The sequence below is a fragment of the Coturnix japonica genome, chromosome 13, assembly GCF_054131305.1.
Source record: "Coturnix japonica strain WE chromosome 13, WE-NBRP24, whole genome shotgun sequence".
Lineage (NCBI taxonomy): Eukaryota > Metazoa > Chordata > Aves > Galliformes > Phasianidae > Coturnix > Coturnix japonica.
Window position 1 is genome coordinate 13475237 of NC_140675.1, and position 15690 is coordinate 13490926.

The 15690-nt window shown below is 47.3% G+C and overlaps 1 protein-coding gene across 5 annotated transcripts in view; it reads left to right on the top strand.

The window, feature by feature from the left end:
* LMF1 (lipase maturation factor 1) overlaps nt 1–15690 on the top strand; it is a 148585-nt gene continuing 132895 nt past the window's right edge. For 2 of the 5 annotated variants that reach the window (XM_085513960.1, XM_085513964.1), the window contains exons 1-2: nt 26–227; nt 7909–8218. In XM_085513960.1, coding sequence (XP_085370086.1) covers nt 8203–8218 — 16 coding nt within the window. In that variant the 5' untranslated portion in view covers nt 26–227; nt 7909–8202. Of the gene's footprint in view, nt 250–3428; nt 3529–7908; nt 8219–15690 lie in introns of those variants that run through there. The other 3 variants (XM_015876946.3, XM_085513961.1, XM_085513962.1) reach the window with 3 other exon arrangements.

A 15690-nucleotide genomic window follows, 5' to 3' on the forward strand; every position in this document is an offset into this window, starting at 1 on the left:
CGCCCTACCCGGGGCGGCCTCACGCATGCTCGTTGTGGGCCCCGACATGGCGGCGCCCAGCGCGGCGCTGAGGCAGCGGCGGCCGGCGGGCGGTAGCGGCGCCCCGGAGACTCCGGGTCGGGCGGAGGGCTCGAAGCCGTTGGGCAGCACGGTCGGGCCGCTGCTGTCACCGGGTACATTCTGGCTCACCCGCATCGTGCTGCTGCGCGCCGTAGCGCTGCTGTACCGTGAGTGTCCGGGTGCTGCCGTGTGAGCCGCGTTCTATCTCCAGGGAGAGGGTGGGGGACGGCCCGGCGCTGCTTCTGGATGGCAGCAGAACTGCGGGAATTCAGGAGGGTTTTGGGGGCTGCCAGGGGGCAGGTGGGCGGTGTGGAGGTCTCAGGAGCTGTTGCTGTCTGTTGGGGTGGTGTGGAGCTCACACCCAGCCGGGGTGTAGCCCCCACCGGAGCGCTGGTTGTTCATGGGGTATCGGAGTGCGGGCTTGTGTTTGAAGCCTGAAGAGTGAGTAAGTTATGTAGGATGCTGGGGTGGAATCCTTCACTGTGTGTGTCCCATCACTGGAGGTGCCTGTAGCCATGGATGGGCCCTGAGTTCAGCCCACAGGTAGAGCTAGTGGCTGTCAGGGCCTTTCCAACCCAGCCATGCTATGATTCCATGATGTGTTATGGGAGAGCTGCTTGTTTGCAGCTCCACCTCTTGTGCCCAACTATGGGATGAGACAATAGCAGGACAATAGGGGAAATGGTTTTAAGTTAAAAGAGGGAAGATTTAGGTTGGATGTCAGGGGGAAGTTCTTTACTAGGAGAGTGGTGAGGCCCTGGAACAGGCTGCCCAGGGAGGTTGTGGATGCCCCGTCCTTGGAGGTGTTCAAGGCCAGGTTGGACGGGACCCTGGGCAACCTGATCTAGTAAAGGTGTATGTTTGGTGGCCCTGCCAGGCAGGGGGTTGGAACTACATGATCCTTGAGGTCCCTTCCAACCCGGGTCATTCTGTGATTCTGTGATGAGGCCCGGATGCCCAGTGAGCAGCACTGCTGGCTGGGTGGGCACAGGGTGGTTTGGAGGCTCCTGTCCCACTGAGTGCCCCAAAGCCAACATCTGTCCTCAGATCTGGCTGGGTCTGGCCATCCTTAAGATGTGTTGTGAAGCAGTGGTGCAAGAGGAGCTCCTCGTCTCATCAGGTGCTGAAGAACTTAAAGCAAAGGAGCTTCTGCATGTAGAATCAGAAAGACCCCATCCTGTGTCCTATGCAACCTGCTGTAGGTCACTCTGCTTTAGCAAAGGGTTGGGCTGGATGGTCCCCAAAGATCCCTTCCAACTGCAGTGATTCTGTGATGACCCCTCAGGTTCAAGAATTGCCATTCACTTGATATGGCAAAACTAGTTTCCGACTCAGCTGTACGCATTTGGCTCTTGTTTTGGCAAGTTATAACCGAGAGCTGCGCTCAGAGCCTGCTACCGCTCCACTGAAAAAATACTCACAGTGAAACCTAAACTGACATGTAACACACTATGTTACAAATTCTAAACTTGCCCCAGATTTGTCCACAAAATCGTTAGGATTTGTAGGCTGCCAGCCTGCTTAGATTATTTTGCATCAAAACCATGCAGAACTTGTAGTTTTGTATGGTTTTGACACGTGCTCTGTTTCTAGTTTGGTTTCAGCTCTCGGTGAAATGCGGGGTTATGACTCTTTCAGTCAAAATGAAAGCGATTCTGATATTCCCGTGTGTAAATCCAGACTGCTGAGTTTCCCCTTAGCTCAGTTTGCAGTTCCTTATGAAAAACTGATCGGCGTTCTCTGCTGTGTGTTCTGCTGCAGAGGTTGCTGCTTTCAGATGGTGGATTTGGGGTTATAAATACATCACATCCTGGAGCAAATGCTGCCCTGTAGGCGGATGGTGTGTTGGGTAGGAAGGGAGCAGGCAGGGGGTGAAGAGCCGGGGGATGGGAAGTGGCACGTTAGAGGGATGGGGTGTTCTAGTGAATGGGAGACCTCACCTGGGACAACTGGAGTGGTGAGAGGTGGGGAGCAGGCATTGGTTTCAGGGTAATGGGAGCTTCAGCATGGTAAAAAGGAGGGGGGAAATGTGAAAGCGAGAGAATGAAGATGAGATGGAAGGCTGCTGACTGAAAGCACAGACAGCAAATAGAGGCAGAAGAACTAGGTTTCTTTTTTATTCTGGAGGAGACAAGAGCAGGAATGCCTGGAGGTGCTGAGAGATGATCCCGTAATGCTTCCACAATGCAAAGTGTGGAGATCCTTTAGAGAGGTGCTGTCAGAGGAAGAATTTCAACTGCCAGAAGCAGAGGCTGGAAGGAACAGGGTAGGAGTCTGTCTCTGTCCTTTATGATGGGAGAGGTACAAGAAAAGAGAAGTTTACCTGTAAGTTATGCAACTCCTGTTTGTTTGCAGTCAGGTAACAGTGAGTTCTGCTGTTTGTCCTGGTTGAGTAACAGCCAGCTGGCTCAAAGTCGGGTATATGGACAGGTTTGAGACAGGTCTAATTCCAACTCTGGTTGTCCCCAGCATTGTTGGGACACCAGCTCTGATCTCAGTGTGGGGGGGATGCTGTGCAGCCTCCTGCTGACACGTTTGTGGGGCAGAAACTGATTGGTATGTCTGAGATGGAGACCTTGCCATCAGGCAGATTCCTCTGTCAGAGGCTGCAGAGCCGTGGCATGGCTGTGCTGGGGATGCTCTCAAGGGAAGGTGGGTTGCCTTTTGATCTTTGCTGCGAGCCTGGCTTTAGAAACAGCAGAAAACAATTTGAAGCCCCTGTGCCAAGCACCTCTTCAAATCTCTCTTTTGAAGATGGAACCATTTACTCTGACAGATTATTTTTTTCCCAGACATGGCAATCCTGTGCACACCGAGACTCAGACTTGCTGAGGAAACGGCTGATGGCGTTGTGACAGTTTGACATCCCTCACTTGTGGGATGTTTTTCCCCTTCTTTCATTTCACCTTTGTCGATGTAACCCTTTCATTCCTGCTGTGTTCAGCAACAAAACTTTTGGGGGACAGGGGAGAGTTTTGCAGTAAGATACTGGGGAAAGTGGTCACCCCTGTTGATTGCTGCTCCTGCTAATTAATGGAGCTCGTTATCCCTGCTGAGTGCAAAGGGAGGGATGAGAGAGAGAAAGACCCCTGGGATTAGTAGAGAGAAGCATGATTTGATGTGCACAGCGATGTGGAGGTGACAGGTTCTCAAATCATCCTTGATGCTTCTGCCATCCCTCCTTTTGGCTGCACAAGGACATTACTGAGGCTGCTGGGTTGCCTGCTTCAAACCCAGGGGATGCTTTCCCTTTAGATCTTCAGCTCTGGAAGGAGGACAGGCAGAGCCAAGCAGGTGTAAAGTGTCCTTTGTGTGCTCCCTTTGGTTATAACAGTTCTTCTCTTCATTCTTTTTCATTTGGAGGGGGTTTCCAGAAGCATCCAGGGCCTGGGAAGTCCCTGGCAAGGAGTCTGCTTGGGAGGCAGGTTAGAGGTGAGAAGGTGGAAAGGATCTGATTTGTGGAGGCTGGTGAGTAAACCCACCTGCTGCTCACAGGGGTGGGAAGGAAGGGGAAGATGGTTCTAAGCTGAACGTGCTTGGAGGTTTGCTCTTTCCATTAGGGTAGGCCATCAGGGTTCTCCAGCCTGAGCAATAAGGTAAATAAAGCACCTGTCCATGCAGTTCTGTTTTGAACAGTAGCCTATGTTCTGTAGGTCCCATGCTGTGCCATGCTATCCAGTTCCCTCTCCTTGATTCTGTAGAGGCATCTTTATATGGCACTGGTGCTGCCCTCTCTGACTTCTGCTGATAACGCCTATCTTCCATGGCTAATTGCAGTCTGTAATTCATGGGGCAGAGGTTTGGAGAAGTGCAGTTTTGACTTCTGAAGTCTTTTCACTATGGTGTTGTGCTTTGTCCCTCCTAAGTCATTTTAAGTGCCCTTTCTTTTGGATGATTACCATCATCGGATTCCAGATGCAGAAATTTCAAGTAATTAGATACCACCCTTCCCAGTTTCAGCCATGCCTTGTAGAGTGCTTTGAAAAAGAAAAGCTAGTATATAAATGCAGTTTATCTTCCTTCTCCTCATGCATTGTTTAACAGTAGTATTTTCTTACCCCAGAGCCAGGGCTACAGGAGGTTTATGCTGCTTCTTCCCAGCTCTGAAATCCAAAGCCTTCTTGGGGGAGTTGGGCTTCCTGTGGGCTCCTGGCTCTCCCCGGTGTCCTTCCTCCCATCTCTGCCATCTCCTTTGCTTTCCCCTTCCCTCAGTTATTTCAGAAGGCTCCCAGTAGCTTTCAAACTGCCTCCTCAGGATTGTGGTTCACTTTCTGATGCCTTTTCTCCCTTGAAGTTTTTATTTTGTTCTGGTGCTTGTTAGCAAGGCTGCACAGCGAAGGCAGCGTGTTCGTGCTGTATCTGCTAGCGAGCTCTGTGCCCGTTTAACTCTGCTCAGAGGGACCAGGTGAGAGAAGTGCATTTGGTACTGAGCAAAGCGCTTGCACTGTAGGGAGGTGAATGGATATATGGCTCCAGGCCGGCTTTTCTTGTGTGTGCAAAAGGTAGCTTGGTTTTCATGCAAAGCTCAGTGCTTTTGGTTCATTTCTTCTTGTGGTTTGGGCTTAAAGTAAAAGTTGAGACTTCTTTTAATGGTGGGGGGAGAGAAAGCCACATGACGGGAAAGTCTTAGGTTTCACGTCTTTAAATCTTTACAGAGCATGAAGAATAGGATTCTCTCATTCTCCTACCATGACAGGCTGGGCCTGGACCGGAGGAAAGGAGCTGAGGTGACGGGGCAATGTGGATAGACCAAATCATTTCATATGGGTGATTCCTGTGCTGCATGCTCCAGTTGTGTTTATTGGTAGCATGTGGGTTTGAACAAGGAACGCCTTCATGTGGGGGAAGAGTGGAGGGCAAGGAGAAGGTGGAGGGGGAGTTAATGGAAAAGTACAGTCAGGCACCTTCTGAGGTGAGGATAAGTAGTGAAGGTCTATTAGCAGCTGGTGACAATTTACATGCATTACTTATGTAAAGATCAGCTGGCAGCAGGTAGAGGAGCGTGCTCCCATGTGAGCTGTCAGAGGCTCCTGAGTAGGAGGGAGCATGGGAGTCACTGAAGCAGAGGGTTCTCTGATCTGCAATGAAGCGAGGCAGAGTGCTTTGGGGGAAAGAAGGGATGGGCATGGGATGAAGATGCCCAAATCCAGGCAGTGTTGTTCAGGGTTTGGGGAAGTCCATGCAGTGAGCAGCTGCAACATGGGTGGGAAAGGTGATGGAGCTTTATTCTGGCTTTGGAGAATGTGAGATGTATTCAGCTGTGCTAGGAGCCTGCAGGAGACAGCCCTGCCTTGGGAGCCCTCCCAAAGCCTCATGTAATTCCCAGCAGTGGTGAGGGGAAGGACAGCTGTGTCAGGACAACAGTTAACCTTGCCCCGGTGCCCTGGCCATGCAGCAGGTATGCCAGCAAGAGCCCCAGGTGGAAGCAAACTCCCTTGACCACGTTTACCTGGAGGGAGGGGGGGAAGATGGGGAGTGGAAAACCCCCAGACACAAGGCCAAAGGGAAGAGGCTTGAGAATAGGGGCTAAGGAAGAGGAACAAAAGCACGGGCACTGGGGGCAAAAGGGACTTTTTGTTTGAGTAAGCCAGAATCAAAGGGCTGTTGCCAATGGGATTTTGCTGTGAAGTCATTACGTGCAAAATGTCATCAGTGCAGCAAATAATCGGTGTTCTGAGGGGAAGCCACTTGAGAGCCCAGTCTGTGCAGCCTTCAGATGTGCAGTTCACACCAACCTATAATGCAGTCTTGTCTGCTTTCAGACTGTGCAGTATTTTGTACATACAATGTGTACTTTGAATGCTATAGTTTGTTTTTCCTAAATTACCCTTTCCTTGTTTATCTTGCATACTGCACAGGGGTCTAATTTAGGTTTTGCTTTTTAAACTGCTTAGCAGTTCTGGGTTGGGGCAGCAGTTCCTGGAGCATTCGATGGTGTGGAATTTGTGATATAGCTGGTCTTAATTATTCATTTATTTTTAACTCCAAATGGAGGATGGGGTCGTTTGAGGCTCAAAAGCATTACTTTCCCCCTGGTATCAGTGGGGACCTTCCCAAGGACCTCAGGGGTGTTGGGTTGTGTTGTAGTGGGGGTTTAAAATGTGGACAAAATACACGCTGTGTGCAGAGAGATGGAGCAAGCGTGAGATGTGTTGACTGAACTGGAGACCGTGCTCTGTGTCTGGGGGGGGGAAACATGTTTATCTTTACTCCCTTGGGTTTCAGGTCTGAGTTTGTGAATTGGGGATCCAGGCCTGAACTTGGGATACAGTTTCACACAACATTTCTGCCGGCGTTCCCATAGAGAGCAACCAGATGAGCACCCAAATCCTTGTTTGCAGAGTGCCAGTATTCAGATAAGGAAGGAGATGGATTTGATCATTAACGAAAGGGGGAGGGCAGGGGGTTGGGGAAGGGAACGACACACGACCAACTGGCATTTTGCAGGAGCTCAGCTATTGCTGTGCGTGACGTGGCCGCTGTTTGGATAGTGTTTGTGACAAGGCTGAGTGAGATGCTGGGACCAAAACGCGTGGAGCTTACCCAGGAAATGCTGGCCTTCATTTTTATATATTATAATATATACATATATATATTATTTTTCTGAGAAATGGAGATTACTGCATTTGTGAACTGCAAATTGGTGACTGGAGGAGATTCCTAAAACATGAGCTAATCCCTAGAAGCTGACCAGCTTTCTTCTGTAGAACATCAAATTCTAGGTCTACAATCTGTAATTAAATTGCTTTGCGTGCTGTTAAAAAAAGCATCTGGCTGTTCTAAGATTGTCCAGTGTGAGAGTGTAGATAGCAAACATGGGAGAGCTGCAGCAAGTTATAGAAAAAAAGTAGCAATTTAGGGGATGGGAAAATATTAAGTCTTTGTATTTTCAGCCAACTGGATTCAGAAGGTCAACCCGTATCGGAACTGCTATCTTCTGCAGTTGCAATGCTTAACTGTGACGCTGCTGGATGAGTGATGGTGTGTTTAGGTCTCATTAGCAGTGCTGTGAAATATGAAGTGTGTTCAGTGTGAGGACAAATTCCAGCGCTTGATAGGTGCACAGATAAACGTTTCTTCTTAAAAATGGGAAGTGGGTTGTCTACTGAAATCAAAATGTAACGCTGCAGATAAAATCTGCTTTTGCCATGGGCTGTGTGTACTGGGCAGGGCACGTAGAGTAAATCAGCATAGCCAGAGTGCATGGTGGAGCTGTGACACTGCAGTGTATTTGAAATCAAAGGGGTCAGAAGGTACAGCCGTCTCTTTGCTGCTGCAAAGGAACTGAGTGCGTTCTTCTGGCAGCTTAAATTGTGCTCCCCAGTCAGTATCTGTGCTGAGGGCTTCCTGGTATATCCCGTACAAACGCTGTTTTGTGGAAAGCTAATTCCATCTGAAAGTCTCGAGATTAATGCATTACTTTCGCTCTGCATCTGCAATGCAATTAAGCTGTTTTCCTCATCTGCATTAGGAGATGAATAGCATATGTGAGTAACCGGGGGGTCACGCTGAGTCCAGCAGTTGGGCTGAGCCTCCTGTTTGTTGGTGGGTCAGGTCTCTTGGCTGCAAGCAGCTTTTCCCAAACTGCATTACTGAGTTTGCCTGAAGCAAATGGCACATCCCATACAGCACATGGGGAGAGAATTATCTCAAAACAGATGCTGTGCCATTTCCTGGTGTGAAGCCTAGATGGAATTCCTCTGCCTTTTACATCATGGTAAATAGAAATGGCTGGGTTGTGTTTGAGACGAGATGAGGACACGTGAACAAATTCCTTCCCAAGATGTGGATATAATTCTGTAGATCTGATTTCTAATACTGCTTTTTTTTTCTCCTTGTTTTCTCTAGTTGTGGCTTTCCTGGTGGCGTACCATCAGAACAAGCAGCTGATAGGAGAAAAGGGGCTGCTCCCATGTAAACTATACCTGCAGAATGTCAAAAAGTATTTCAAAGGGAAGATAAACCTGGATGCCCTCAGCTATGCACCAACAATCATCTGGTTTCTGGACTGGTCAGATATGGACAGCATCTTGGACTACATCTCCATGCTTGGTCTGGTGATTTCAGCCTTTGTATTGATAACTGGATGTGCAAACATGGTCCTCATGGCTGTCCTGTGGATCCTCTACCTTTCGTTGGTCAATGTTGGACAGATCTGGTAGGTTGACAATCTCTCTGCTTTGCTTTTCTATGTAATTCCTTGCTCTTTATTATACCAATTGACTTTCTATTACTATTTGAGGTTAGACATCTGCTAAGGAATGATGTATGCATGCAAGCGACCCTTGAGATGGTTTATCAATGTTCAGTTTTATCCAAAGAGCTGGAACAAAATAAGTATGCGAGACCTGTGGGAAGGAAAAAGGAAAGAAGGAGTGCGCATTGCCTAGCTGCAGAGAAGATCTGTGATGCAGGTTTTGGTTTATAGGAAAGCATGCTCCAGCCAGAGGAAGCGATTCAGCTGGTCTTCATGGTTTTATTTTTTTTAAGGCCTTAGAATTGCTGGTTATAATAAAGGGGTCTTGGGAAACCAAGCTTCAGTAGTTCACCTTTTCAAGTACCTGCACCTCTGCCAGAGCAAAGGCAATAACTTGGAGTAGCTGAAAGGCCCTGCCATGAAAAGTGCCTAAACTGGTGGATGTGATCCAGCTGTGTCACTGGGATGTTCTGGCTCCACAGCATGTGACTGGACACCCTCATTATAGATGGGATTGATGAATTTAATTTTAGGGATTTGTATGTGGTTGAGCAGCCCGGCGTCTTTTCCCATCCCATTCATTCCTATCCTACTCCCAATGGTATGTAAGTGGGTGAACGATAACAGCTTCAGTTTTCTGAAAAGCTCTATTTTCTGAGCTCTTAACTCAGCGTGAACTTCAGACTGTGAAAGAAAGCCACAATTTGAAAAATAGTTTGGAGACAGTTTTCTGTTGCCTGTTTCCAAGTTCCTCCAAAATTGCTTGCCTAATTTCCAAATACCCAGTAGGGTGAGGATTCGAGCATCATCCTGTTTGTTTCTACAGATACAGGATTCTGGGTGGGACTAATACCTGCCTATTGCCAATGTTATTCAAGTTGCAAGGTGTGCAGCTGGAAGGTGAACCTGTAGTGCTGTAGGTGGCTGGAGGTTTGATCTTGCCCTTCAGGAGCAGGCGAGCTATGAACTTAGCTTTCTTAGTGCCTTAAGGTGTTCTGGTGTCGTGGCTGTAAGCAGTGGTGTAACTTCATTATGATTTTAATTAAAACAAACAAACAGACACCCTGGTTGGAGTGTGTTCTCAACCTCCTGTTAGGCAGGCATGTTCTGCGTTGCCCCTCTGCTCCCTGTGGCTTTCCCTGCTGGAGGCAGAAGTGTGGACCTTGTCTCTGCAGGAGCAATCCAGTTATGCCTGTTCAAATGGCCATTCTGTTGTCTTCCAAGGCTGCGCAGTAAAGAGCAGGGGGATGAAGGGAGCCTCTTCCACAGGGAGCTGAACCACCAGTAACTAGCAGACCATGTCCAAATGCCTCTTCCTGAGGGGTTTCAAAGCTCACCACCCAGCTTTAGGTCTCATTGCAGCTCTGAAGACAATGGGTTGACCAACAGGAATGCAAGAGAGCCCAGAGTTTGCATTCTGTGGATGCTGTGGTTGAAAGGAATTGCCTGTTGATTTTTGAGATAAGGCTTTTTTATTATTATTTTGTTGTTGTTGTTGTTTGCCTCATTCCCTACTTCAGATTTGGAATTTAAAAGTGACAGTGGCATGAGGGGGTTACTCCTGGTATCCAGCAATAATGTAGTGTGGGAAAGGGCCAGGTTCTTCTGGAGGGAAAGGGGGGGGGGGGAAGGGAAATTCTGCCCCAGTTTCTCCAATTAGGTTCGTGTAAAGGAGTGGGAGAAAGGAATCAAAACAACCCAGCAGTACAGTCTATTCTTTCGTGGTTACAATTTTTTATTAGATCCTCTGAAATGGGTCAATGGGTGATGTAAACCACATCAGTGTTGTGCATATAGTGTGACATTCAGTTCTCTAGGGAAGGGGTGATGGCAGCTGAGTGCTTAACAGTGCAAGTGAAGGTGGGGAGAGGGAAAGAGGTGGGTTAAGTCTGTCCTTGGCACCTTGCAGAGGGTTTGGTGGCACTTGGTGTTTGCAGGCAGTACCTGGAGTCTCACAGGCTCTGGAGTTGTGGGTAACAGTGCTTACCTTGGTAATAAAGTAATACGTCAATGTTTAGATGGTATTATGTGGCCTGCTAACTTTGTCTTACAGATTTGGACAGGTTGAGATGTTTTGTTGAGGTGTGATTCTTCCATGAATCACATGGAGAAATTGCTTTGCCGGAAGAATGGTGAGGTCACCATCCCTGAAGGTGTCCCAGAGCCATGGAGATGTGGCACTGAAGGTGAGGTTGGACTTGGGATCTTAGAGATATCTCCAACCTCAGTGATTCTGTAGTCTGTTGAAGACCACAGCGGCTTCTTAAAGAAGGGGAAGGGATAACACTGCCAGAATTTCCTGGTAGCAATTATGAAACAGCTCAGTGAAAGTGTCTGAAATGAGGAAGAAGCTCCTCTCATGGCCCCATTATTGCACAGTTGCTCATAGTGCTGCTCTGCAGGTGTGAGTGCTGCAAGCCGGCACTGCTGGGCACGGGCTGTGGGCTGCTCCTGTCCAGCAAACACTGGGAAAGCAGTTCAAGGAGATATGGGGGGACAGGGAGAAAGAGTTCTCTTTAGGCCAGCGAGGAACAATTTATTCTTTTTATCGCCTTTTTTTTTTCTGTTTTAATTTTAAATGTTTCTATTTGTTTTGGGCTGGAAGCTCCAGATGCCGGGCGCTGCTGAAGGAGGGAGTCTTTCAACTGCTGCCCAGCTGGCTTGGGCTCAGAGTCAGAGGAAGCTTTAGAAGAGCAAACCGTCCCCTTTGGAAGGCCGGGCACGTCGCCTGCCTCCTGGTGCTGCTGCCTCTGAGCTGGGGGGAGCAAAGCCTACTGCAACTGCACTGCAAGGGGCCAGCTCAGGCCTTTGGGTGTGTTATAACACCTATCGATTTAAAAAAAACAAACAGAAAAAAGCCAACCAAAAATAAAAAGACAAAAAATCAGGATTTAAGGTCCAGGAGGAGAAAGATGCCTGCCTGGATGGTGGAGGAGGTTAGTTGTTGGATGTGGGAAATGAGGTGTCTGGGGGGAGAATGTGGTTCCTTGTGCCCCAGCACAGGGGGTCACATCCTTGGACACAGTGGCAGGGTCAGGTCCAATTGCTGGAGGATGGAGCTGCTCCTCTGGATGGTGCCTGGTACTTTCAGTTGCAGGATGGGTTTTAGAAGCTAGTGTGTATGCAGGGAAGAAAGCTGCTCCTGCTACAGGTTGGTGTGAGATGTTTGTGATAGATTTCCCATGATAAGGATTACTTTGGAAACCTGAAAATGCTGAGAACTGGAGCCAAGACTCTGTTTTGGCCCTAAACCCTTGATCTGTCCATTTCACAGTTGTCTCCACCAAAGCACAGGTGAATTGTATGAATTAAGATGTACTTTGTGCTCAAAACTAGGCCAGCCTTCAGAGCAAAGCATGTTAATTTTGCTACCTATGAAATGCAGAACCAGGATTGCCAAATCTTAAAGTGAGGTGCACAGGGAAGCTTTTGTAGTTCCAAGCACTCTGTTCCCAAGCCAGCTGTGATATTCAGAGTCTTTTCAGACTAAACCTGGATGTGTTCTGTGTCTGTGTAATGGTGCCACGCATCACAAGCTCTGTATGACTGTTTTAAGATACTGGATTTATTTCCCCCTCTGCTATTCTGAACTTTTGCTTTTGAGGTAGGAAGTGGCTATCAGGATTTCTGTACACTAAAATAACACAAAAGAATGTTTGTAGTCTGACCCACAGGTTGAATGAAATGCTTGACCACTGCATTGGTTTTCTTGCAGCTGTTGCAGACTATTCCTTACTTCAGTACAGCATTACAACAGTCAGAAGTGCTCCCCGTTTAGCAATAATAGAAACTATTCAGTGAATCTAGATATGCCTGTGCATGTTTTTAAGGGAGCCTCTCTTACTTCAGTTTGCATTTTGTTTTCTGTGTTAATGTGAATATAATGGATTGTAGTAGATACGAACAGGAATGGGGAAAGCTGTGCTTTTCAGAAGGGACAAGTGCATGTTGCAGGTGACCTCACAAAACCTTCATTTGTGGTTTTTGTTCCCTATGCTGCTGCAGCCTCTGTCTGCAGGGATGGGCTGTGCAGAACAGGTCCTTTGTCAGGATGGGCTCTAGGGGAGAGGTGTTCTAGCAGAAGTTGAATCATTTTTGTACCAGAATAACTAATGCACTTCCAAAGTGAATTCATAATTCTGGAATAAAATCACTTTTATCCCACACTAAGGTGTCTCCTGAGAGCTATTACATTTTCTTATATAAACAAACTCTTAAACTACTCTGCCACTGATCTCCTGTTTCTTCTTCTGTTGTTTCCTCTGCAAACCTACCCCCCTCCCAGCTGACATTCAGATATTGTCTGAAAACCCTTTCCTTTCCCATTGCCTTGTTTCATTGCACAAGACATTGTCCACTGTTAGAGTGCGTTCTGCAGTGCATAAGGCACTTGATACAAAAACTAGAATTGTTTTAAATCCTATTACCTTTTTTTCCTTTTATAACTGAGATTCTGGTAGAGCTACAGGGGCTCAAGGGAATGTGTTAAACAAGCCAATAAATAACTTGCTGTAGCTTGAGGTGGCTACAGTGTTCCTTTCAGTGCCTTCTTCCCTTGTGGAATATGTTAGTGGAGGTACTGCTAACAGATATCTAAGATAAATTAATGCTATACAAGCTCCTTTTATTCTTTGCTGCGGTGAAAATGAATCTGAGCAGTGCTTCACCACTGTGCAATGCCAGAGAGTGGTGGTGAGTCAGCTGGAGCTGTGTGCAGGTGCCCTTTGAAGCCTGTATGCTATGGTGGGTTCTGAGAAGCTGCAAATGCTTCACTACTTTCCTGGAGCACAGAGGAGAGGACAGGCATCTATCAGGCTCCGGATTCATGTTTTTCTTCATGTTTAGCTGATGGACCGTAATATTAATAGCTTTTGTCTTCTAATGTTAAATACTTAATGAATGGACAGATATACCGCAGGTCAGGAAAGCGTGTAGGTGAGGCGTGTAATTTAATTGCAATTAAATTACCATCCTTGGAAGCTCACTTACAATAGAGGAAGAAGGAAGACTTGTACGTCATGGAGGGTTTTGTGTTTTATAGGTCTCATTAAAAACCACTTGACCTACGCAGGACTTTAATCACAGTCTGTGAGCAGATGATCTGGTGAATGGTTCAGGTTGAACTCCATTAAATGCTGGGGGGCTGATGAGATGCTCAGGGCTGCGGTGTTCCCTCTCCAGGAGGGATTTCATACCATCAGATGGACTTCTCCTTTTCTATCCTCTCATATTCTATAGCTTATATATTTTTAAATAATCTAAAGCATTTATGTTTTTGTCTAGCAACACCCTATCCAGTAGAAGTTAGAAACAGGTTTCACGTTCCAGTGTGTCAATCAACCGTAGTGTGAATTATGGACTGGATTTAGCAAACTTTGTTTGCCTTTTTAAGCGTGCTGGTTTGTGACCCTTGCAATGAGGGCACAGTGCTTGCAGGGATGGTTGTCTTATGACAAGAAGAGACCAGGCATTCAGAATTCAGATGGAGAATCATCCGCTGAGCGCCTGGCAAACCAGAGCCACCTCATGTGGATGAAGGTACGTGCACGGACTTGGTGCATTTGGTAGCATTGGTGCATGAGTAGTTCGCTAATGCTTCCTTGGCTACCCCTGAGCAAGCAAGTGTTGAAGATTCACAAGGTGTGCCAGCAGGGACTGGGACTTTGTGTGTCCTGGGTTTCACTGATGTGCCTGGTTCAGCTGGGGAGTTTGCTGAAGCCTCTCCTATAGGCAGCGATGGATGTGTTGGGCTGTACTTAACTGTGTGACTGTGGTCTCTCTCCTGCTTTATCTGCCTGTCTGGAAGTAATACGAGGCTTGTACTGAGGGTCTAAGGCTTAATTAACATCAGATTTTAAACTTTGAAATGCAGGCAATAATTAATATTGGTGCCTGAATGCAGTGTGCCATTTTGTGCATTTAAAAAGGCATCTAAGTTTTCAGGTAAACCACATTAACAAATATCACCTTGACGTGTATGCTGCGTTGGGGCTGTTTGGACTTTACTAGAGGCTTTGCAAGTAACCCTGTCTGCAACCTGGCTTTATTTTTCTAGCTCCCTCAAGCATCCCAATGACAACAACAACAACAACAAGGAAATGTACAATATCTCATTCCTTTATCTGGCCCTTGCCTTGGCTATAAACCTCAGGAATTTCTTTGTTATTGTGGCTCACAGCCCTACCATCCCTTCATTCCAAACTTCCCTCCCTCTTTCCCCAGAAAGAAAAGATTATCTCTAGAAACGTAAACCCGGAGCTGAAGGATCTCAGGGGGTCATCCTTCCTGTCGAGGAAGCTGCTTTTTGGCACTTCCTACTCCTAGAGAAGAGAGGGAGTGGATCAGTTTCAAAGAATGCTGAGAGCAGACGCGGGCAGTTGATATGACATATTAATGAAAACAAAGATTAATACCATGTGACACTGTTGCCTTGCAGTACAACTGGGAACTAATGAGGCTAATGAGAACCACATTTTTGTTTGAGAGATTAAAATTTAATCACGGCTGATGTCAGAAATGAATCATTTAGCATCCCCCCCAGCGCGTTAAGGTCTCCTCTCCCTGCCCTGGGCTGATGTTTGCTCAGCAGCCACCCGAGGGGCCGATGCAATCACCTGGCACTTGCTGTTCTCCTTCCTCCATCCGTGAGACCATAAACGTGTGTTCTGGGGGTGAGGCTGCTGCTTGCCTTGCTTGGAGTGGTTGGATTAGTTGCCATAGGGTGGGTGCTTGGGTTGGAGAGAGGAGCAAAGGTGATGCAGGATGTCCCAGGAGCCTTGAGAGCATCCCTGCCCTTGTCTTCTGCCAAACCTGTGCATTGGTTTGTGAGAAAGGACTGCAAAGGCAGGGATTGAGAAGCCAGGTCCAGCAACGGCATGAATACAAGGAGCTCCATGTGAGCAGCGCTGCCAAATGCCTCACGGGCTGTCATGAGATGCTTCAGTGGAGTCTTGGGCTGCCTCAGCTCTGTTTGCTGTCTGCTGCCATGGATAGATTCTTGGGGGAGAACTGAGCCGTGGCAAGTGCAGCTTGCCATTGGAACGCATAGGAAAACAAGAGAAGTGGTTTTGGTGGAATGACGTGCCAGGGTTTCTTGAGCAACTACAGCATGGGAGATTGCAGTATTGACAGAGGCTCTGCATTATGTAGCAAGCAGCACCTTTACAGTGAGTCTTATTTAAATAATGTGGATGCCTGTAGGAATTCAAGTTTAAAAAGGAGGACATTGAAGAGGAATTTAAATCCCTGGAATCAGTTGTATGCAGTGATTTGCTGTGATTATTGGTTTTACTTTGCTCAATAATAGAGCACCTCTGGATTATTTATTATTTTCTTTTTAATTAATAAACCTTTGGCTGTCTTGCAGCACTGTTAGTTCACTGTGCTCTCAGGTGTTGTGCTGAGGGTCCCATGCAGCCATGTGTGCAGCACCA